Source organism: Galeopterus variegatus, unplaced genomic scaffold (genome assembly GCF_000696425.1).
Source record: "Galeopterus variegatus unplaced genomic scaffold, G_variegatus-3.0.2 Scaffold4064, whole genome shotgun sequence".
Taxonomy (NCBI): Eukaryota; Metazoa; Chordata; class Mammalia; order Dermoptera; family Cynocephalidae; genus Galeopterus; species Galeopterus variegatus.
This window is the reverse complement of record NW_007730175.1, coordinates 37,663-62,077: the sequence shown is the minus strand read 5'-3', so window position 1 is coordinate 62,077 and position 24,415 is coordinate 37,663. Positions and strand designations below refer to the sequence as shown.

Below are 24,415 nucleotides of genomic sequence, written 5' to 3'. Positions count from 1 at the left end.
AACACTGAGGGTTGCGATCCATTGCCGGACACGGAAAAAGACAAAAGACAAAAAAAAAACCCCAAAAAAACACATATATCATGCCTATATATGTGTATATTTGTGTCTGTACATAGGCATATGTCTATATAAATGTACATATGCATTTATGTATATTTGTTTATGTTTATATACAATTATTTTATCCGAAATAAGCTTATGCTGTATACACACGTTCCTTAATTTGCTGTTTCTTTCTACTTATCACTGAACTTGTAGCTCACCTGACTGTATATGTAAACCTACCCACCACATTAATAGCAGGTGGTACTGAAGGGGAGGGTCTGTCACTTGCCAGGTGCTTGGGGAAGCCTTGGCAGTTGGCCAAACCTTACTGCTCCTTGAGTTCTTATGTTCTCTTTTATGGCTTTTCTGTCTCATCCGTCACTTACTCTTTACAGATGCTACCTATGTGCCCATCTCCAACAACCCCCTGCCCCCTCTCCTTTGATTTGTGTCCAGAAACCAGATACTAAGCTTGTTGGACTAGTGTATAAAAGAAGACTAAATATGTTTCCGGAGAAGACCAGAAGAGCTTTTCATTGAGTGATGTGGAGGGGCTTTAGTGCAAGCACTGTGTCATATGAGTTGGCTGAACAGAGAAATGTTTGTGTTTCCTGGGGTCCTGGTTGTGTCTCAGCTGGGCGAGGACACCTGTTTGCTTGGGAAGTGGCTTCTGACTAGGTAGGGCTAAGCTTGTTGGACTAGTGTATAAAAGAAGACTAAATATGTTTCCGGAGAAGACCAGAAGAACTTTTCATTGAGTGATGTGGAGGGGCTTTAGTGCAAGCACTGTGTCATATGACTTGGCTGAACAGAGAAATGTTTGTGTTTCCTGGGGTCCTGGTTGTATCTCAGCTGGGCGAGGACACCTGTTTGCTTGGGAAGTGGCTTCTGACTAGGTAGGATGTTACTATAGTTCTCTCTGGAGAAAACAGGACTTTTAAGGACAGCCTGTCGGAAGCTCCTCCTGTGTCTTCCTGAGTTCAGTGTGCTATATTCTTTTCTTGCTGGTATCCATAAATATCTTATTTCCAGTTATATTTCTTGAGAATCTGACTTTAAAGTAAAAGTTTCGATTTAAGTAACTCAAGCAAGAAGTTCAGCTACCAAAAAGAGATTTCAGTGATGTCAGTGTGTTATGGCCAGCAAATAAAAGGCAGTCCGAGTTTCTTTCTATATTTCCCATGAGGGGTGATTCACACTCCAGTCTGTCTCCAGGAGACACACCAGGCTCCAGTTACAAATTGGTGGAATCGGGAGCCAGGGGAGCCAGCTCTGCATCGTTCCGCAGTTCCTACGGTGAAGTGTTGTGCACACCACACGTGCACGGTGCACACCGAGCCTCTTTCATTCTGGAAACACTCTCCTATGCCTGGGGATTGTGGGTTGTGTGCAGCTTTTGGGAGAGATGAAGCTGAGTTCAGTACAACCCAGAGGACCTTGGTTCTCCAGGACATGCTCTGGCCACAGATGTGTTGTCAAGGCAGCAACTACACTCACTGTGTAGCCTCCAGATTGTCTTTTATGCCCAACTCTGTAGCTTTAACCAAGTAAGATAGAAGACTTGGTCAGCTTGCTAGCAAAACACATTTCTCAAAATGTCCTATGCTTGGAGGCCAAGGGTAGAACTGGATATCCAGTACTAATGGAGAGGCATTATCCTTACAGGCATTATTATCCCCATCTGTCAGACAGACAGACAGTCAGAGGCCCAGGAGGTCACGTGACTTGCCTAAGGTCAGGAATTCTTCAGTGGACATGCGTTGTTTGTGGGCTACTTGCCATCTATTCTACCTTCTGATTGCCTTTTGGGGAAGTCTTATCTCCCCATTCTATTGGTTCTGGATGAGTTGCTAATTTATTAAGGTTCCTTATCCTCTTCTAGCTAAATAGGCATCTGACCCAAGATGGCCCAAATAGATGCTCCCTCTCTGGAGTTTAAACCCTGAGCTGAGTGCTGGTAGATCCAATATGGTTGGAGGACTGAAATGCCCACATTCTCATCTCTTCAAACCTTGAGTAGCCTTTCAGGAAATTCCATTCTTGCTGTAGTTATCAAGGGTCAGTTCCTGTTTCTTGCAACTATATTCAATTGATGATTGGCTGTGACCGGGTCTTCTCAACCTGTGCGTGCTCTCTCCCCTTTGCTGTGCCACTTCTCTACTCTGGAGGCGGTCAGTATGATGATGGCCAGTTCCCCTTTGAACGCTGCTATCAGTGTGGCCACCAAGAGAGAGCAACTTGAATCTGAAAAGAGGACTTGCATCATGAACCTGCCAAACTCTAGGTTCTGGGAGTCTCAGGATAAATGTGCTGTCATGTGCTTCTCTTTTCACTAGGTAACCATAGGTGGCAGCCTGGAACATTCTAGAAGCCTGGCTTGCCAGAGTTAGCTTTGTGTTCCCAGAAGACAGCACCTGCCCATCCACTGCTCAGTCACCTGACAGTGCAGAATGGGTCTCAGCATTTGGTTGTGTTGAAATCATGGCCTCCCTTTACCTAAATATTGAGGAGTGATAATTCCTTTTCTACGTAAGGAGAAAAGAAGAGCAAATTCCTTTTCTACATCAAGAATGGGCACATTTAAGTGAAAAAGCCTTTTCAATCAGCCCCTAGAAAATTTCTAGTCTGGTCAAGTTGTTTTAGGCAGGAAGTCTGTGTGTGTGCGTGCGTGCATGCACGCGCATGTGTTGGAGCAGGGAGCATTTTTATTGACAAGACTGTCTAAAGTTGTCATTCAGTGGAATATTGTGATGAATAGAGTCTGGTATGTAGCCATTTCAGAAATATCCATTCACTCACAAATTCATTAAACTCTTGCTCACGTGAGATGCAGAGATGAATGAGGCAGTCTGATTGCTGAGAGCTCAGTTTTATTTCTGGAAGGTCTCTCTCTTCAGGGACGGCAGATGGTCATTTGGCCTGGACGATGCTGGCTGATCTTCCCTGATGCAGGCCTTCTGGCAGAGCTGTTGCCTTTACCTGGGTTTTGTCTTCAAGGGGAAGGGAGGTGGGAGGAGGGCAGCCCCATTCTGACCCCAGGCAGCTCATGCACTACACGCTCAGGTGGTCCCCTCTGCAGGGAGCTCAGAGGGTGGCTGAGCTCTAGGGAGGCTGCACTCTGTTCGTTCACTCTGGGTGGGTGGCCTCAAGAACCTCCGTCCAGTCCCTGGACCACTTTCATGTTGGGATCTGCAAATTGGAATTCTGAGGAATTGATCTAGAAATAGATCTGCATGTGCAAGTATCCCCTTTCCCTTTAGCAACGCTTGAGAATGAACTATTGCTTGATCATCAGGTAACATTCAAGTATAGTTAACTTTAGATTTCCAGGGTGGTTATTAGATTTAGAATAAAGGCTCTTATTTGGAGTGGTAAAGAAAACAATTATTCAGTGCTACTTGTTAAAGCGCGGTAAGGAAGACTTTATTCAGGACCATCGTGGTAGGTATAAGGGACCACCGCAGGTATAGGGTCTTCTTGCAGTAGGGGAGAAAGATTGAGTTCAGCTCTGAATACGGCATGGGCAAGTGGGGATTTGTAGCCAAAGAGCAGGGTGGGGATGGCGGATGGAAAATTTCCAAGAAGAAACATCAGGGATAGAGGGGGATTCTGGCTAAGCCTACCTAACAGGATTCTTGCTAGAGGCAGGCTAGGGTGATCAGAGTCACCTGTCACCTGCAGGGTGGTGGAGGATGATCAGATATTGAGAGGTGGGTGGTTCTTATTAAACTGACTTAGCAGTTTCTTTTGCTGAAACTGAGTTTTACTAGGAAGTGTGCAGACAGGCCTCGGAGAGGGTTCAGAAGCCTGACTAAAGTTTGGCCAAGCAGGGAATCTCTGTCAGGAGTTGGTACGTCATGAGAGCAGGCCCAGTTCTATGGAATTTCTAGGTAGGGCTGCTGCAGATAGGCTGGGACCTTGGGCAAGTCACTTCAGCTCTCTGGGCCTCAGTTTCTTCACCTGTTTGAAAAGATGGGATAAGTGTGTGTTGGGATAGAATATGATCTCTAAATTTTCTTCCAGCCTCAAAGTTAGAAGATTCTGTGGTTTCTGTAATTTATTTTCCCAAGTCCTTGAATTATTTCCAATAAAACTTGAGCAAATGTAACCACTTAATGATATATTGGAAAACTACACCTGTAGCAGCTCTTTATTAAAATGTGCCCATGTTTTAGTTGTATATACACACACTTATGCATTCACACGTACATTCATGCATATGTATGTGTATTATGATGTCATGTGTGTGTGTGGGTGCTGATCTTATACTATCTTTTTGTTGCTTACAGAAGTAAAAACATGAAAGTATTTCATCTGTTGGGGCTCAGGACACAACCACTCCAAAATATAACTGTAGGAGACCCGAATGTGCCACCCCAAAGTATACTACTTTGGCATATTTTGAGCTTTTATTCTGAGAAACTGCAGACACAGAAGTAGCTCTGAAAAGGTGTCCTTCTGTAAAAATAATTTGCATCTATAAAACCTTTACTACATTAGTAAAAGTGTCTGCAGTTTTAGCAGGAAAAGGGCTGCTTCTGAAAGGACACATTACCTGAGAGGCTTTTTACCTACACAACAAGACCACCTTTATTCACCTTGCAGTTTCTCCCCTTACCCTCCCATGCTTTGTGTCACCCCCACTCCCAGAAGCCCCAAGCCCCTCTTCCTTTCTGCAGCTGGGGATGCTATAAGTTTCAATCATCTGACTCTTATTCCAGTCTCATGTTTTGTGGGACTCCCGTGTGTACATACCTAATTAAATAAGGTTTTTCTCCTACTAATCTGTCAATTTAATTCATAGCACAGCCAGAGAATCTAGAAGGGTGGAGGGGAGCTATTTTTCATTTCCCTACAAAACCAAATCACAAATATAGGGAAACAAGCCCTTAGGAGCTACATTTTTCTAGCTACCTGACTCTTGTTTTGGGGACAGTTTCCATACCCTGTTCTGACGCAGGGTGTCATCTTTGGAGGGCCTGAACTCAGAATTATTGTAGCAGAGGTTTTCGGACTGTGCTCTGGGGGATTTTAGAGCTCTATGGAGATTCTCCAAAATCCAAGAAAATACTTGAAAAAATATTCTTAAACTGTCCTAACACACAGTCGGGGAGCTCGGCAGGTTTGGGTTTCAGTGGCTAGCACCGTCTGTCCACACTTGGGTGGCACATTTCTATCGTCCCTTCTTGTCTGTGTACACCTCACCATGTGGTATGGGATATCACCAGTTATTGCCTTATGCTGATAGGTTAATCTGGTTTGTGCTGTTAGGTGGCTGTCCTATCGTCCCTTCTTGTCTGTGTACACCTCACCATGTGGTATGGGATATCACCAGTTATTGCCTTGTGCTGATAGGTTAATCTGGTTTGTGCTGTTAGGTGGCTGTCCTTATCCATCTGCCTTATTAAAGAATATCCCATGATCTCAGGACAAGCTATTAAAAAACAGGGGCTGTTTGTAATTACTCATTGATATGTACCAAGGCTTCCCTAGTAATGTGTAAACAGGAGAGAAATCAACAGGTGTAATGCTGCAGTTGACATCTCCAAGCCCCTTGTGTCACATTTCAAGTTCATCCAGTTTAATTTCTCTCCATGATAGACTTTATAATAAGGACATGTTATAAATTAAGCTTGCTACAAACATTTGAAGGGTGCCGATGTAGTAAAAAGGGCACAGATTTTAGAGGCAGACAGTTCTGGTTTTTTTTTTTTTCTCCTGGCAGCTGGCCTGTACAGAGATCGAACCCTGGACCTTGGTGTTATCAGCACCATGTTCTAACCAACTGAACTAAGGCAGACAGCTCTGGATTTGAGTCCTGGCTTCCATCATTTACTAAGTAGATGGCCTTGGGCAAAGTAATTTGCTCCTCTAAGCCACAGTTTTCTCCTTTGTAAAATGGTCCTGCTCTGCAGCAGGCAGGACATTTTTGAAGATTACAGATAAGCGTACAAATGGGCCAAGTCCAGTGCCCAGTACATTAAAAAATGCTTAACAAATGCATTAAAAATGCTTAGCTATGATCATTCTTTTCATGCTGAGAATTAAAAATCAACGTATTTCATGTCTGGCCATTAAGAACTATCTGCTTACACTATAGAAATATTTATATTTTATTGTATTTGCATATTTATTTATACGGTGAACATAGCAGATGCATACCCTAAATCCATCTGCCTTATTAAAGAATATCCCATGATCTCAGGACAAGCTATTAAAAAACAGGGGCTGTTTGTAATTACTCATTGATATGTACCAAGGCTTCCCTAGTAATGTGTAAACAGGAGAGAAATCAACAGGTGTAATGCTGCAGTTGACATCTCCAAGCCCCTTGTGTCACATTTCAAGTTCATCCAGTTTAATTTCTCTCCATGATAGACTTTATAATAAGGACATGTTATAAATTAAGCTTGCTACAAACATTTGAAGGGTGCCGATGTAGTAAAAAGGGCACAGATTTTAGAGGCAGACAGTTCTGGTTTTTTTTTTTTTCTCCTGGCAGCTGGCCTGTACAGAGATCGAACCCTGGACCTTGGTGTTATCAGCACCATGTTCTAACCAACTGAACTAAGGCAGACAGCTCTGGATTTGAGTCCTGGCTTCCATCATTTACTAAGTAGATGGCCTTGGGCAAAGTAATTTGCTCCTCTAAGCCACAGTTTTCTCCTTTGTAAAATGGTCCTGCTCTGCAGCAGGCAGGACATTTTTGAAGATTACAGATAAGCGTACAAATGGGCCAAGTCCAGTGCCCAGTACATTAAAAAATGCTTAACAAATGGTAGCTATGATCATTCTTTTCATGCTGAGAATTAAAAATCAACGTATTTCATGTCTGGCCATTAAGAACTATCTGCTTACACTATAGAAATATTTATATTTTATTGTATTTGCATATTTATTTATACGGTGAACATAGCAGATGCATACCCTAATAAATGTATTTTCCTATGATTTAAAGATATTTTAGCAGATTATAGTGACAATTCTCTGATACACATTCTTGGCAAGTTAAGTTAATTTCCTTTTTTTTGTTTTTAAAGTGTGTGGACCCTTAACAGAATTTTATCTTGTACTTTCTTGTAGTTTCCTCTAGTAGGAAAAAAAAAATCAAACTCCCATAGGAATTGCTTTTATGCGTTGGGACTCCACAATGCTGCTTTATTTTTATGTACAAACTCTTTGTGGGTGGACTGCAGAAATCCTTGCTCTTGGAAACATATTTGATTCCCTGGGAAACTGAATAGGGAAAAAAAAGAGCTACTTAAAAAAGCTGCCATCCGCCTCCTCTAATTAACGTGCCCTCTGCTCCTGGGAGAGGGTACAGAAATACAACAACAGGCAGGCAGCACCGGAAGTGAATGCCATGCTTGTGGTCTACGGTGGTCCCTGGTGTTTTGACTCAGAAATAGCTCATAGTAAACAGTCAAGGGACCACAAAGGGGCTTGGTGTGCCCTGGCCCTCCCCACATGCTGCACCCTGACAGCGGCAGTGGGAAATGGGGGTCCCTTTGAGCAGGTGTGCAGGCTGGGCAGCTGCGGCCTCAGGGACCTCATTGGAATTCAGCAGCTAGGAGCCAAGAGCATCCGGCCCTCCCTGTTGCTTGCTTGTGCTGCTGAGAAAGAGCAGGGCCCTTTGTGCTCTAAAGCCGTGTATCGCCAGTGCGGGGGACGCAGAAGCCAGGGGACCAGCACTCAGTCTCCTCCTCCGCATCTTGGGGCCTCCGCACACTGGAGAAGCTCACAGTGTCTGTGGCTGGTGGTGCAGCTCACTTTTTTGGTGACATCTAAAGAGATTTAGATTCCAGAGGTACCAGCAAGGAAATAAGGGTTGGGGATTTGGTGGACAGAGGCTGTTCTTCAGCAGAGATGGCTTTTGCTTCCTGGCCGATATGGTCCCCTGTGGAATGGGCCCGGTGGATGTGGACAGCAGTGACCAGCAGTGGAGACTCTAGTCTACTTGTCCTTCAAGGAAGCTCTGGACAGAGGCAAGTTGGCTCCGTGCATCTTGACAACGTAGCCCCCTGAGCGTGTGGTGCTGCGGTTGAGGGGTGAGGAAACTGGGTCCCCAGGACTAGCCCCAGGGCCCACAGGCTGATCCAAACGTCATTGTTCTTTGCTGCTTAGCTTAGCTCCCCCCTTGTATTTTTCTTACTGATAAATAGACTCTGCAAAACTTCAGACACCTAGATCTGTTGTCCAAGTGTGGATCTTAAGTTCTCCCCATGGACAAAAGCTGTACCCTTTAATATTAATGTGCATTTGTAAAAAGTCAGTGTCTCCTCTGTTGTGTTTTTGTGAATTAAGTATTTACTCATGAAACATAATATGCAGGCTTTGGTTCATTGGATCGCATCAAAAGCAGCTCTGATGTTTCTATTTATCTCTTTGGGTCCCAGAGGGCTTTGTGGCTGGTTGGAGGAGCCAAGGTTCTCGGGGTGGGGAGTGGGGTAGGGTGCTCTGATGTTTCTATTTATCTCTTTGGGTCCCAGAGGGCTTTGTGGCTGGTTGGAGGAGCCGAGGTCCTTGGGGTGGGGAGTGTGGTAGGGGGAATCTTTGGCACAGGTGAAGTGAGTCACTGACAACCAAGTTGTCAGAGCACTATTGATGGAGATTTTCTGAAGGGAACTCACCAAGCAGCCCCTTTTTGTAGTCCCAGCGGATCGTGCAGGGATTGGTGTGGTTCCTGCAGCTCTCTGGCTGATGGTCTTCAGAAGATGGTGACCTGTACCGAGGTCACTGGTCCTTTGACCCTGTGGGAGCTCAGCAGCGTAAATGTCTCAGTATTGGGCTGCGAGGCTCAGCGACACCAGTGTGGCCTGGCACACCCTGTCACGTTCCATACTCACCTGCCCTGAGATTACATTTTCACCAGATTCGCCTTCTGGGATTGTTTGTGCCAATCAGTAATCCTAAGTGTTCGCCCTCTTGATAATTAACTAGCTTGTTGCAGATGGATAAATTGGTATTTTAGTTCACTTCAACGACTCTGAGATGGGAATCAGCCCAGCGGCTGCTGCTGCCGCCACGCTGGCCGTCTCAGAGGTGAGGCTGGACCCAGGACCATGGGCCACTGGGTGTCTGGAGCAGGTGAGGAGCTGCCTCCCAGCCTGCAGGACGCACAGCTGGCTGGGTGCTGGAGGAGCCTCGCTCTTCCTGGCTAAGACCGAGCAGCAGTGGCAGCAGGTGACACAGGATGGCTGTCTGCTTGGGTTTTCTTTAGCCACCCACTTCAGTTTGGTGAGTGGCTTTCCCTCATCACTGGGTGGGGCTTCTCTGGGTGGATTTTTTTTGGTCCAGCCTTCTGGGTGAGGAATCTCCCTCGAAAGCAGCCTTCCTCCTACAGATGAGCGAGGGCCGTTTTCACACTGTCGGGCTCGGTGGGCCGTGCTTTGTGGCTGGGCTGGCACCCCCTCTGGCTGGCTGGCTGGCGGGCTTTCGTTCATTCATTCCGCTCATTCAGTCAGCAGCTGTTGACTCCCTGCCTCTGTGTGTGGACTGTGGGGCTGTGATCATCCAGGCCAGTTGCCCTCACGGCTTTGTCAGCTCAGCAGAGAAGAAAGATAATAAACACGATTAGAAAGCAAATAAATCTCTACTAACAAGTCATGAGAAGTGCTAAGGTGGACAGCCTATACCAGCGAGTTCTGAGCAGCGCTGAGAAGGCAGGGTGGTGGGGAGAGTGACAGGCGGGGTGGGAACGGGACTTACTTTCATGGGTCGGGATCCTTTCGGTGGGTTGGAACCATGGCATCGATCCTGCAGAATGTCGGTGCCAAATAACAAGTGCCAGTTCATCAGTAGACTTCACAGTGTGTGTGTTTGCACTAAGGCAAGAAGTATGTGTTTTCAGTAAAGCTGAGTTCAAAGAATACATCGTCTGGGCACAGTCAAAGCCAGTGGTAAGATTCACCCTTGGAGATCATGCTACAAAACGACCTTCCTCACGTCAGTCCTCCAACAGTTTAATTGAGCAGTGAGCCCAAATCTACTTGTTCCAGGGCCAAAAGGCCACACAGTGCACAGCAGAACTGGCCCTTGGCCCCTGTCTAAACTTGACTTTCTCTCCCTCTTTCTCTATCAGGAGTTCTGACTCTGAAGAAGCATTTGAGACCCCGGAATCAACGACCCCTGTCAAAGCTCCACCAGCCCCACCCCCACCACCCCCTGAAGTCATCCCAGAACCTGAGGTCAGCACACCGCCACCCCCGGAAGAACCAGGTAACCAAGACCAGGAGCTTCCTGGGGAGTTCCTGAGCAGCCCAGTGGCTGAGAGTCCCGAGCGAGGCTTGCAGTGACTCCCCCTGGGGCAGGGCTAGAGGGGGACACCACCCAAAGTGGGCCGAGGGACAGTGGGCTCCTTAGACAATCCACAGCCTGCAGCCCCTGGGCCTCTGGGCTCTGTGCTGTGTTTTATGTGTTCTGCAGGTTTCCATGAAAACTAAGGGTGAGCAGATAGAATGGATTATTCTGTTTGCTTTGCAGATTTTAGGGGAGGCTCTGATGAAACTGCCCATTTAGCTCTGGGCACCTTTCACTTGAAGGATTGGGGTGGGGGTGGGGGGACAAGTGGGTCTCAGAAGTTTCCAGCATGGTCTTGGCTTCTGGCTCTTATAGAACATTGGTCCTGGACAGTCCTTGTGAATCTACATGTGTGTTCAGGAACATAGCCCCATAAGCTTGAGGATTGAAGATAATCAGAAGTGGGTGGAAAGAGAGGTAGATGCTCAGTCAGTCCACGGTGGTGCTTTTGTTCCTCACCACCCTCGTGTTACCTGATTTCTTATCACTTCCCCACATCGGTTCTCCCCTAGTGTGCTGAAAACCTTCGTGTACCCTTTAGACCTGGTGATTACTGTCACGTGGGGCAGGTCTCCTCCCCTCCTGCCCTGTCCACATGGCTAGTGTTCTCCGTGTACAGCCCCCAGGTACACCAGCACCAGGGGATGAGACCAACTCTAGCATGAAAGTTAAATATGAGGCCTGGAAGGAGATGTGGCCCCCCAGGCTGGTCAGGGGCCAGGTGGTACATCCTTACACCTGGGTGGCTCTGGGCCCCACACCTTAGAGGACCCTGATGTGACCTGCCTCGGGCCACAGCCCTCCCCATGTGATGAGGAGTCTGCAGGGCCAGCTCCCTTCTAGACCACTGCTGGACACCTGCGAGCAGCCCCTTTCAGGGTCCATGGCGTCTTCATCTCCCAGCCCATCTTCCTGGGAGCAGACTCTGCCTGAGGGGGAGCCGAGGCTGGGGCTGCCCTGCAGGCTGGGGTGTCCACACGCCTGTGCCCAGGTGAGGGCTGGAGCTGGAGGTGGGAGGACAGGGGGGTGGGCTGAAGGCTGGGCCTCCATCTGTCCTCTTGCCCTGGCCAGGAGCCAGAGGAACTGTAAAATGAAATAACATTTTGGCCTTGATGTTGGTTTTAGAAAGAAATGGGTGGAATTCTTTTTACCTGCACTGGGTTCAAGCAGGCCATTGTTTTAGGAAGGACCTACACTCCCGTGGCTTTGTTCCTCAACAAATATGCTCATGGTGGGGATGAGAGGTCAGACAGTTTTTATGACAGCAGATGCCTTTGCTGGTGTCTGACAAATGCACTTTTCATATTCTCCCACCTTTGACAGCTCATCAGCCGGTGGCGGATTCTGGATTTTGCCGAGTTAGTGTAGGTGCTGGGCTGAGACGACAATGATTGGTATTTATTTGATTTTAAGAGAGGGAAGAGCTGGAAGCATTGCTTACCATTTTTAGAGATCATTCACATCCTCTCCCTTATTACATATAAGAAAACCTAGAAAAATATATTTCCCATAATCTTAAAAATTTACCCATAGTTTTTAATGGAAAGTGTCTGAATGACAAACACATTGTGATCCCTAGGTCCAACATAGGATTAAGAATAAACTATTGTTTTTTTGTGAGTATAAGTGACTTCGTGCCTAAAAATGTGTGGAATGCTTTAGAAAATAATTCGGAAGAAAATGATGGTGTATTACTCTGTAGATTCTATCCCCAAACACCAGAGAGCGTGCAGAGGATGGCCGTTTGTGTGACCCTAGGTGCATCTTCCAGGATTCCCAGTCACATATCCTGACCGCTCCTGAGGAATGGTTTGCCGCATCTGTTTTCTCTGGTCCTGTCCTTCCTTCTGCTTGACTTCCTTTTCAATGAAGCAAAGAACAATCTCCATTCTTAACAAACACACACAGCACCCACCTCTTTCTTAGGTGGCATTTTCTAAAGGAATGAGCATTATAGAGGATTAAGAAATAAACCCCACCAGGGAGGGGGGGTTCCAGACATTGATTGCCACTGAGTCACAGCCCCTCAGAACCTTTAATTGCACCTGTCAGAGTCTTTGAACAGGGACTTCACACTTGTCCTCCTTTGAAAGCTACGGTCGCCGTGTGAGGATTTGCAACAGGGAGACGCAGGTTGGAACTGTGTCTGCTGAAAGCCACCCTGGCTTGGGTTGTACAAAGATCCATTTGATTTGCTGCCCTTGTTAGAAAACCGCCCCCCAGAAGCAGTGTCCTCTCGTGCATTCTGCAGACCAGCGTGAGGCAGCTCAAAGGCACGGGAAGGCAGCTGTGCCTGCTTGTGTAGGTGGCCCCGGGGAAGAAAGCTTTGTGCTGAGAACCACGGGAAAGAAAGCGCAAGAGCGGGAAATCTTTTGTTCACTGTTTCTCTGCAAAGTGCCTGGGATGTTGCTAACTAAAGGTGCCGAAAGAGCCGCGTGAAATAATAAACAAGACCTTCGGCTGTGAATAAAGACATGCTTTTTCGTCCCGGAAACCTACGTGTTACAAACAAGTCGCTCACTCCCCTTACACTGGGTTCAGAGCGTTTGTGCTCCACGGGACAGAAGATGGCAGGAGGCGCTGGGCGCTCACCTTGTGTCTTCCCCCGTCGGGGATGGGCCGGGACTCAGCTCTTCTGAGCCCAGTTTTCTTATCTGTAGAATGGAGAGGGTGACATGTGAGTCTTCTGAGATGCTTCCTGCTCTGACCTTCTGTGGTCTTGGGAACAGAATGCTTGGCTGTCTTACACTGAACATGTTATTAGAACTCGAAACCGGCCACCAAGGGACATAATCAAATGTCACATAATTAAATAACAGCTCCTATGTAAGCATCTGCCCCATGTCAGGCCTGTGCTAGGTCCTCGCGTGCTCTCTCCCACTCAGAGGAGAGAGGATTATGGCTCATGCTCACAGCATCCTGTGGGTGGGTGTCATCACCTGCTTCCGCAATGAGACGTGGAGGTGCCAGCGCTTGCCGCAGCCTCGCAGCGGACGGAGGCTGTGGGATCAGACCCAGGCCTCTGGGCTCCAGGCCTGGCTTCCTTCCTTTTGGAGACTGGGCTGCAGTCTGTGCAGGTGATGTGAGCTGCTGTGTTGGAGCTCCTAGCCTGGTGCGGGCACTTAGTTGGTGTCAAGTGAAAATTGTCACTGTGCTTGGCGGTGCCCAGACATGTGCCAGCCTGTCCTGAGAGCTGCAGCCTGGGCCATGCCTGAGGCAGAGAGATGGGGCGAGGGTTGTCCAATGATGACAAGCAGGTGGCCACAGGGCGGGCATGGCAGGGGGAACTGAGGTGGGCTCATTCCAACAGTTGCCCACCCTCTCCAGGACGTCATTCTCCAGTGGGGATGAAGCCTAGACTGCCAAGCCTGGGGAAAGGGCCACGTTGGGGCTGTGGTGGTGACTGGAGCCACTGTGCCCCTCTTGCCTACACCTTCGCCTCTTCCCCTGGGAAGCAGTGGCCCTTGCCAGGCACCAATTGTGGTCCAAATGGCTGTTTGTGGACCGCTGTCCTCAAGTTAACTCGGAAGGGAGCTCAGTGCCCAGCCTGGCCACGGAGACCCAGTGGCTTCCATTTTCCCTGGGACCCTGTTTCCATACACACTGTCACTTGTCACAGTCCTCTGGGGAAGCCACACGTGGTGCTCACTGTGGAGACGGGAGCCTCCTGGTGTTGGGCAGGGCATCCCAGGGCCCTGTGAGCTGAGGTGCTTGCCCAGCCTGGGGCATGGGTACAGGGAGCGGGTGTCACCGTAGCATGTGCAGAGCTGGGAGACCATGGCTGCCACTTCCTGGCACCTACTGTGCCCTGGGCTAAGTGCTTACATGGCTCTCCCGTGTCGTCCTCACAGAATGCCCCATTTACAGCTGAGTCTCAGAGGAGTCGAATAGCCTGCCTGGGGTTGCACAGTGACAATCTGTTCGGGGTGCTATAATCAAATACCATAGACTGGGTGGCTGGGAAACAACAGACATTTATTGCTCTCAGTTCTGGAGGCTGGAAGTCCAAGGTCAAGACACCAGCAGACTCAGCGTCTGGGGAGGGCATGCTTTCATAGACGGCGCCTTGTCACTGTTGCTCACATAGTGGAAGGGACAGACAAGCTTGCTGGGGCCTCTCTTAATAAGGGCACGAATCCCATTTATAAGGGCTCTACCCCCATGACCTGGTCACTTTCTAAAGACCCCATCTCCCAGTACCATCACTTTGGGAGTGAGGTTTGAACACAGGATTTGGGGGGGATGCAGATATTCAGACAATGCACATAGTGACTGGAGGACCAAGGCTTTTAGACTCAGGTCTGGCTGCCACCAGCACTCTGGCCCCCCTTGGCCGGGCCGCTCCCTTCTATTTTTTTTTTCCTTTTTGTTTTTTTTTTACTGACCGGCAATGGGATCGCAACCCTCGGTGTTGCGCCCGCACCGCGCTCAGCCAGTGAGCGGGAACCGGTCTCCACATGGGAGCCAAACCCTCGGCGGGAGCGCCCCCACACTCCCAAGCGGCGCACTCTCCAGTGCGCCACCGGGCCGGCCCAGGGCCGCTCCCTTCTTAACCACGTAACTGTTGCATGTGCCCAGGTGTAGGGTACAGGTGAGGCAGCTGGGGACTCTGGCATGCAGCCAAGCGTGACAGCTCTGTGTGTTAGGAGGAACACTCAGGCAGGGCACATTAGTGTCATCTGGTGGGTGGCAGACGTTGCTCAGGCAGAGTCGGGCCCTGCACCTGGGGGCCCTGGCCATCGAGCCAGCGGGATATAGGGCCCATGGCCGCTAGATTCAAAGCCCCTTTCTTCCAGCCTAGAGGGATGACATGGAATTTAGGGGCTATATAGATAGGAGAGAACGGTGACCTCCCCTGCTTACAATGGCTGCATTCACACTGTCCTGGACACGTTGGGTGGGAACCCCAAGAACACGGCAAGTCTGTGACCCTCTGGATGCACATTTACTTCTCGTAATGACCTCGCTGGAGGGTCTCGACTGAGTTCCATGTCCACACCAGCACAGTGACCATGAGTGTACCCCAGGAGGCTTGGGGGCCCCCACAGATCCCAGGCAGGTGGCTCAGCCCTTTGTTTTCCCAGAGGACAGGGGAGTAACCAGGCCCCATAGGTGTTGCCCTGTTACAGAAGACTTTTGATAATAATAATAATAATAGAAAAATGGTAACATTTTGGGAGGTGGTACTGGGGACAGTGATAATGAGTCATGTCAAGGTTAAGGAATTTTGGCCAAGGTCACCAAGCTGGTAAGTGGCAAAGCCAAGGTTTCACCTGCTGTTTATCTGGCTCTTAACTCTTTGCACTGTCTTCTGTCAAATCAGAACATTATTCTAGTTGTCCATCTTTATGCTGTCTTCAGCTTATAAAAAGTGCTTTTCCAAAGCATCTTATTTCTCGCTCGTGGTAACGCTCGAAGGACGATGGCAGGAGTTTTCACCATTTTCCAGATGGGAACACCGAGGTCGAAAAGGATGCTCATCCCTCTTCCCTCTGCCTCCAGAGGAGGAGCAGTGAGGTCTGTAAACCGGACAGAGCCTTTGAACTTATGTAGGGGCCTGGCAGGGGCGGGCTGTGGCCCTCCTGGCAGCAGGACAGCAAGCGGGGACCCCACAAGGAAAGACACTTCTCTCTGGCTGATGCAGGAGAGAAGCAACGGTCAGCAAAGCAGGACAGAGAAGTGACATTTGGTTTGCTGAGGCAGAGCCAGGACCCAGCCGGGGATGCACGAGTTCCAGCTCTGTGCTCCACGCCGCTGTGACACTGTCACTCCAGCGGTGCTTTTGGGTGCCCGTGGGGTGATGTCACTTCTTACTCCACCCAGCAGACCCCCTCTTAGACTCTCCCCATTCCAACTAGGGCACTGCCACCCAGCTGCTCACAAGGTAGACTCTGGTGGACACAGTCTGGTTTTCATGAAGAGAGTTTCCACGTCACTAAGTGAGTGGACATGGTCAGTAGTTGTCATTGCCCGCAGTGCCTCGATGGGCACTTTTCTCTCCTCAGCCTCTTGGGAGCTGCACGGAGGCTGGAGCACAGCCGAGCAGGCGCAGGACAGAAGTCCGGGAAGCTTCGGACCCAGACGCCAGGCTCGGTCTGGGAGAGGTGGCGGTCGCAGCTCGGGCCTCCTGCCCCTCTTGCTGCTCAGTCTGGGGTTTAGTTTCTTGAGCCTTTTCGCTCTGAGTTGTGGACATCCGAGGAGGGTGGGCACTGGGGGCCTGCATCTGCCTGTCCCTTCTGCAGCCCTGACACCTCACGCCTGTGAAGCAAGATCCCCACAGGGAGTCGGAGCTCACCCTCAAAGACCAATCCAAGCCTATTCAGGCTCCTCGTCAAAGTCCACTCACTCCTGCAGCCAGGTGCTAAAACGTTGGTTCTGAGAACGAGGATAGGCCCAGACAGAAAGCAGGTGAGGTGAGCCAGCCCGGTCCCAGATGCACCTGACCAGGAGGCTCCCCCGTGGCCCTTCCCCAGCCTTGCTGAACTGCTTTTCCCTGGAGGGAGTGAGGGACACGTGGGGAGCCTGGGGTTTTAGTGAGCATCTCAGGCATGTCTTAAGCTGGACAAGTTTGGGAAATGTTGATTTCATCGTGGACTTGCTCCGAGTTGCCCACAGCCACCAAAAAAAGGTCACATCAGGACTGAGTAAATGCCCTATTTATATCTCGTTAGCCTACTTAAAATGGAGACCTTTCCCCAGAGTAAACACCAGTTGCAGTGGGTTATTATCCTGCACTCAGAAGACGTGAGGCTGTGCTCCCTGTGTATAAGGCCGTTTACCCTTGATTTGTTGGGTTAAGAGTCTGTGAGTGCCAGGGTGCCCATATGTTGACACTGTTGGTCCTCTGGGCCCAGAGGACCCCTGCCCAGAGTGCACTCATTGAGGGAGGGAAATGCCAGTGTGGCCGGCACTGAGTGCCCGTGAGAAACAGCCCAGCAAGGCCAGGAAAGGTGGCTTTGGAGAAGGTAGGGTGACGTCGGTTGGGTGACATTGGTAGCCCATTATTAGCTTTTTCTCTTTCCTCGGGATTCCCTCTTATTTCCAACACATTTGCTGTTTCCCTAACTTGGGAATTTTACTGCCCAGCGCGAAGGTTATGGACTGACTTATGTCCCCCAAAAGCTGTATGGTGAAGCCCTCACCCCCAATGCAACTGTATTTGTGGATAGGGCCTGTAAGGAGGTGACGAAGGTTAAATGAGGACATACACATGGGTCCCTACACAGAGATGCACAGAGTAGGCACACAGAGGAGAGAGGCCATGTGAGGACACCATGAGAAGGTGGCCCTCTGCAGGCCAGGGAGAGAGCGGCGTCAGAGAAGACCAAACCTGCTGACACCTTGATCTTGGGCCTCCAGTCCCCAGAACTATGAGCAATGAATTTCTGTCGTTTAAGCCACTCAATACGTGGCACTCGGCTAAGGCATCCCGAGCTGACTAATGCAGCTGGGAGACCCCCGGTGAGCATCGTCATCTGATGAACCTTGGACGCTGCTTTTGTCAAGACTGAGCCAGGGTGTAGGGTGTTGTTCTCCAGGAGGGCACTGCCCAGTCAGCACTGATGGCATGCCTCAGGTGGAGGACATGTTGAACGGACAGTTGGTCTGGGGTCTGTCCTTCCTCAACCTCTGTGTCCATGGCATACCCCACAGTGGCTGACATAGAGGAGGCACCCAGACTAGTTGTAGAATGAATGAATGGTCTTCATGCAGATATGATGTATGGAGATTTAGAAATCCAGCTGGGTGGGGGACTGGGAACCCAATTGGACTACACTTGCTTTGGAAAACCAGGGCCTGCATGTGGCGGTGACCTTTCCCATTGGAAGGCACCCCCACCGCCAGCCATATGATGGGCCCTGTGGAGCATCCTGCTGTGGTAACCATACAATAAGACAGTGGTTCTCAACTGGGGGCGATTTTGCCCCCCAAGGGGACGTGACAATATCTGGAGATATTTTTGGTTGTCAACTGGGGTGGGTGGGGGGTGCTACTGGCATCTGGTGGGTAGAGGCTAAGGATCCTGCTAAGTGTCCTACAATGAACAGGAGAGCCCTCCATGACAAAGAACTAACTGTTCCAAAATGTCCATAGTGCAGAGGTTAAGAAACCCTGCAGCAAGGTTGGGTTTCCTGGTCCATGATGATTTAATTAGGGAATGTCAGTTCTAAGTGGGGAAGCCATGTTAAGCAGGCAGAGAGCTCTTTCTTCTGGGGAAGAGTGAGCAGATGGTTAAGCTGAATATCTGCTGATTTGGGGAGAACTACTGACATTCGAAAGGCCCCCGAAAGCTTCCTTCCAGAGGCAGCTGAGGCCCCGGGTAGCAGCCTGAGAGAGAGAAGGCTGGCACTTGTGGGCCTTGCTTTGGAAACGTTGGAGTGCAGTGAGGCTCTTTACCCCTTGTAGAGCTAGGGCTAGGGCTCACAGATCCCTCGAGTCTGTTGCACAGATGGGGTCACAAACCCTCCACACACAGGTCTACAAGCTAGGTAATAGGAAAAAGGTCCTGGGAGCCGTGGGTAAACAATTATCAGGCTTTATTCAGAGCTAGGAGCAGCCGTCCTAGTGGCTTCTCTGAGAGTTCTGAGACACACTGCGGATCAGAGCTGGTAGTCCTTTATACTCAAGTCATAACCCAGGACACCTGGGTGCCCATACACAATTACATTTAGTCACAAGGAACACCTGAGGATATTTACAGCAAATGCTTGGCAAGACTCCGAACATCTGAGGGGCTCTGACCATTTTTCTTTATTTTTCCAACACCCTCCTGCCAAGGCCCATTTGAAAGTACCTGGTTCTCTTCAGCATCCCCTGGTCCTCTGTACTATGTGTCTAGGGGCAGTTACAGGGCAGGAAAACGAGGTCACTGCTGGTGGGAGGATGGGCGTTTGAGGGTACTTGGTCCTGGAGGAAAGAGGGAGGGAGTTGATTTTCTTTTTAAAGCTGGTAGTCCTTTATACTCAAGTCATAACCCAGGACACCTGGGTGCCCATACACAATTACTTTTAGTCACAAAGAACACCTGAGGATATTTACAGCAAATGCTTGGCAAGACTCCGAACATCTGAGGGGCTCTGACCATTTTCCTTTACTTTTCCAACACCCTCCTGCCAAGGCCCATTTGAAAGTACCTGGTTCTCTTCAGCATCCCCTGGTCCTCTGTGCCCTCTGCACTATGTGTCTTGGGGCAGTTACAGGGCAGGAAAACGAGGTCACTGCTGGTGGGAGGATGGGCGCTTGAGGGTACTTGGTCCTGGAGGAAAGAGGGAGGGAGTTGATTTTATTTCTTTTTTTAAAATTTCTTTGGCAGCTAGCCAGTATGGGAATGGGAGTTGAGTTTAGAAAGAGGGAGGGAGGGGATACCTCTTCTTTTGAGATGAAGTGGGGAGTGTTTGGGAGATGATGGAGAAATCAGTAGAAAGAGCAGAGCCAGGAAGCTTGTCAGGAGCTCTGTACTTAGGACATCTCCAGGCAGGGCTGGGGTGGTGCTGGGTGGAGAGAGGGAAGGTTCAAAACCAGGACCGGCTCATAGATCTGCTTCTGGAAGGTGCTGTCAATTTAAGAGGTGTTTATTGAACCTACAAGAGAAAGTGGGACCAGTCAAGGAGGAAACAGAGATAAACAAGACCAGTTCCTGAGCTCAAGAGTCAAAGTTTCCTCGTGTCATAATCTCCCACTTCAGCTGGCGTTCTCTGCCCAGCACTCCGAGAAAGGTTTGCTTGAGAGCAAAGTTTGGTAAGCACCATGCAACATACCACCTGGAGGGTTGCAATTGTGAGCGTGAATCGCTCTGAGGAAATCTACAGGAGACCAGTGTGGGTTTAATCAACCATTTCCCGAACATTGCTTATTAGTTGGGGTGAGGGCTAGGGCTGCCAGATTTACCAAGTGAAAACACAGGGTACCCAGTTGAATTTGAATAAGACAAACAATGAATAATTGAGACTTGGGACATACTTATACAAAAAGTATTTCCCTGAAATACTTTCATTTCCCTGAAATTCAAATTTAACTGAGCATCCGGTACTTTATCTGACAGCTGTTCCTGTAGAGAAGGGGTTTGGAGGGCACATAACACCCAGCAGTGAAGCACACTTTGGGAACACTGTCCCAAGTCATAGTTGTGCCAGCTTCGTTTATTCCTTGCTCTGCATCCTCCCAGTACTTAGGCCTGTAGACCACTTACTACATTTGCCCACATTTGTCCAGTGACACTTAGCTTTCTGGCAGATCACTTTCTGGCATGCTTGACCACCTGGAACAACTGTGAACCCACAAATGCATGAAAGGTGCTGCCTGTTGCAAGCGGAGCCCAGAGTGGCCAAGCCAAGGTCAAGGCTGGCCAGATCCCCATGGAGCAGTGGGGTTGTGAGAGCATTTGAAGCATCCGCAACACATTGAAAAAGAAGCAGCAGCCTCCTTGGCCGTCAGTGGCTGATGAGGTAGAAAAGTTGGGAGAAAGCAGCCAAGAGAGGAGAATAGACAGGAAGCCAGGCAGGACTGGAAGAGAGGTTGCTCTGGGAACAGGCAAGCTCACCGGCCACAGGTGCCTGGGGTCCCCCCACTGTTCCTCCCTGATGATGGTAGCTACTGTTTATTGAAGGCTTTGCTTGCATTATTTCTGTCTTCCTGTTCTCCTTTCCCTTGTTCTAGCCACAATGGCCTCTTTGCTGTTTCTGTAACAACCTGGGGTGCTCCTGCCCCAGGGCCTTTGCACTGTCATTTCTTCTGCCATGGATGCTTCCTCCCCAGAAATCCTCCTGCTTCGTGCCTTTACCTGGTTTCCAGTCTTTGTTCAAATGTCTTCTTAGAGGACCTTGCCTGACTACCTTACTTTAAAATTGCAGCTCTCCTGTCCTGGCTTTATTTTTCTCCTCAGCACGTGTCACCATCTGACAGTCTGTTCATTTTACATTGTTGAATCTCCAGCACCTAGAATGGCTCCAGGCCCCAATTAGGCACTTGGTGCATGTGTTTTGAATGAATGAGCTGAGCTCTTCCTTAATCAGCCTTTATCACTCATGTTTAACAGATGAGGGAACTGGGAGTAAACCTGTCTGGGGTCTGGAGCTAAGAATGGGTAGGATCAGGATCTGTACCCAAGCAGCGGGTGGCCAGGGTGGCCTGGGGGACGCAGACGGTCAGCCTCTGCTCTAGACAGTGAGTTGGAGAGAAATGCTCCAAAGTGTCAGTGTCCTTCAGTGACAGCTTTGTCTCCATTTCCTCAGGATGTGGTTCTGAGACAGTCCCCATCCCCGATGGCCCACGTAGCGACTCAGTGGAAGGAAGTCCTTTCCGTCCTCCGTCACACTCCTTCTCTGCCGTCTTCGATGAAGACAAGCCGATAGCCAGCAGCGGGACTTACAACTTGGACTTTGACAGCATCGAGCTGGTAGACAGTCTTCAGGCCTTGGAGCCTCGTGCTGCAGACTCTAAGACCCAGGAGTGCAAAGCGAGCTCACGGAGGAAGTCCACGGATTCCCTGCCCATCTCCAGGTCGGCGCTGTCCCGGTCTCTCAGCCTGCAAGCCGGTGACTTTGATGGTGCTTCTTGCTCCGGCAGTCCCGAGGCTGTGTCCCTTGCCCCGGACACCTGTAGCACGGGCTCCAGCAGTGCTTCCAGCACCCTCAAGCGAACTAAAAAACCAAGGCCACCTTCCTTAAAAAAGAAACAGACCACTAAGAAACCCACAGAAGCCCCCCCGGTGAAAGAGACAGAGCAGGAGCCAGCTGAAGAGAGTCCCGTCCTGAGTGAGGAGAATCCAGCAAAAACGGAATTGGCCAAGACACAAGATTCTGGACCAGCCTCCCTGGAGGAGACGCCTGTAGAAACTGCCTGCCTTCCTGACCCGGAGAGTGCAGAAGGGGCCAACCCCCCAGCATCTGGAGGGGGCAGGGTGCAGAACTCGCCCCCCGTTGGGAGGAAAACGCAGCTTCTTACCACGGCCCTGGAGGCGGTGGAGGTGACCCCATCAGATAGTGGGGGGCAGGAGGACTCCCCAGCCAAAGGGCTCTCAGTGAGGCTGGAGTTTGACTATTCTGAGGACAAGGGTAGTTGGGACAACCAGCAAGAAAACCCTCCTCCTACCAAAAAGACAGGCAAAAAGCAGGCTGCCAAAATGCCTCTGCGGAGGCCGAAGATGAAAAAGACACCAGAGAAGCTTGACCACACCCCTGCCTCACCCACCAGATCCCCCGCTGAACCCAATGACATCCCTATTGCTAAAGGTACCTACACCTTTGATATTGACAAGTGGGATGACCCCAATTTTAACCCTTTTTCTTCCACCTCAAAAATGCAGGAGTCTCCCAAACTGCCCCAACAGTCGTACAGCTTTGACCCAGACGCTTGTGATGAGTCCATTGACCCCTTTAAGACTTCCTCTAAGACCCCCAGCTCACCTTCTAAATCCCCAGCCTCCTTTGAGATCCCAGCCAGCACCACTGAAGCCAATGGAGTGGACGGGGACGGGCTAAACAAGCCTGCCAAGAAGAAGAAGACGCCCCTAAAGACGTAAGTCCAGGGGCGGGCGTGCGCGTGGGCGGTGGCCCTTAGTCACGTGCCGGGCTAACCTTCACCTGCCCTAATCTCGCCCCCATTGCTGAGATGATGCCATGTTTGCAAAGCAGGCAGGACATGTATGTGTTTTCCTTCCTCTCTGTGGCTACAATGGTGGCATTTTCCCATCCACATTCCCCTGTGGGGTCAAGAGTTCTTGATTACTTGCCTTAATAAGACTGTAGTCTAAAGTTTTACTTTTAGCCAAAGACCTGATATTCAACTCCAGGTAGTCTGGGAGAGCCCAGAGGAAGGGAACAGTCCATTAGAGACCTGGTCCACCTCCCTGCTGTTGACTCTCCCTTTTTCCTGCTTAGCATACGAATTGCTTTTTAAGTGCGTTGCTCTTTAAAGAAGCCAGGAGATATGCCCTTCAAAATATTGTTAAAACTTACAGTATTTGTTCCTGCCCATTAATGAGACATTAGCCCACACACTAGGAGGCTCCAGGAGGCCCATGAATGAGGGGTGTAGCCTGAGACCCTCCCTGTACCCCAACCAGCCTGTAAGACACACCCCTCTTTGCCTCCTTCCCTCCCTCTAGTCATCTTTCATAGACAAGAGTCCCCAAACCCTATAAGTCCAGAAGAGTGAGTGGAACCTGAAAGGGGGAAGCCACCCCTCCAGTCCCCAGGAAGCCAGTAGTAATTGGGTCTATTGTCCACAAACACATACCCGGTACATTGTCCTTAAATACTATGTGTCCATGCTTTGGAATTTGTTCAAAGACTGCCTCTAACTCAGGTGGCTGCAGGTCCATTCTTAGGAGTCTGGACCAAGCATAGTGTGGTTCACTGCTTGGAGATTTTGTTGCTCTCTGGGAAGTATCGTCCATAATTTAACAAGGCTCAGGAGACCAGTCTCCCATGGGCAACACAGAACAGGCCACAGTGCTGGCCCCTCTGGGTCTGCCTGGCGGGAATGAGACAGGGTGATCTGTTTAGCTCCCATTCTGGGCTCCCCAAGCATTGAACATCTGAGTAGGACCTGGGGCTTCCTGAGAAGAGGTTCCCTATAGCAGGCTTTGTCCTTCGATCCCCCTACCGCCATCTGATGGTGGCAGGGAGACCATCCTGGCCAGAAATGTGGACTTTTAGATCATTTATCTGGATAGACCCTTCCTATGGTGGCTCCATGGACTCTGTTTGGAAACTTGAAGCCTGGAATAGAAGTCTGAAATGTCTAGATGGCAAAGCCATGTTCTCTTGTCTTTGGAATGAGAGTCAGCTTGTGGTCGCTTCCTGCCTCCCTGAGATGGCCTGGTGTATTCTGTTCACAGCCACTTTCTCATTTGATCAGCAGAGCTAAACTAAGGTTGGGGAAGCTAACCCATCCCGTGTCTCACCTCTGCTGCAGATGGGGCTGTTGGCTTGGGAGATCCTACAGTGGGTTGACAAAGCTCTTTGGCGCCTATGCTCTGTGGGATAATTAGAACCAAGAGAGGAACTGTCCCCAACAGCCCCTTTTTTAAAAGCTGGGGTGTTGCCTGCACTCCCAAGCAGACCACTGT

The 24,415-nt window shown here is 49.7% G+C and overlaps 1 protein-coding gene across 1 annotated transcript in view; it reads left to right on the top strand.

The window, feature by feature from the left end:
* The window catches only part of TACC2 (transforming, acidic coiled-coil containing protein 2), a gene marked incomplete at its 3' end in the record, with an annotated part of 188,598 nt that overhangs the window by 127,775 nt on the left and 36,408 nt on the right, over nt 1–24,415 (top strand). The window contains exons 9-10 of the mRNA XM_008586646.1: nt 10,127–10,263; nt 21,576–22,860. Of these exons, the coding sequence (XP_008584868.1) occupies nt 10,127–10,263; nt 21,576–22,860 (1,422 nt within the window). The remainder of the gene's footprint in view (nt 1–10,126; nt 10,264–21,575; nt 22,861–24,415) is intronic.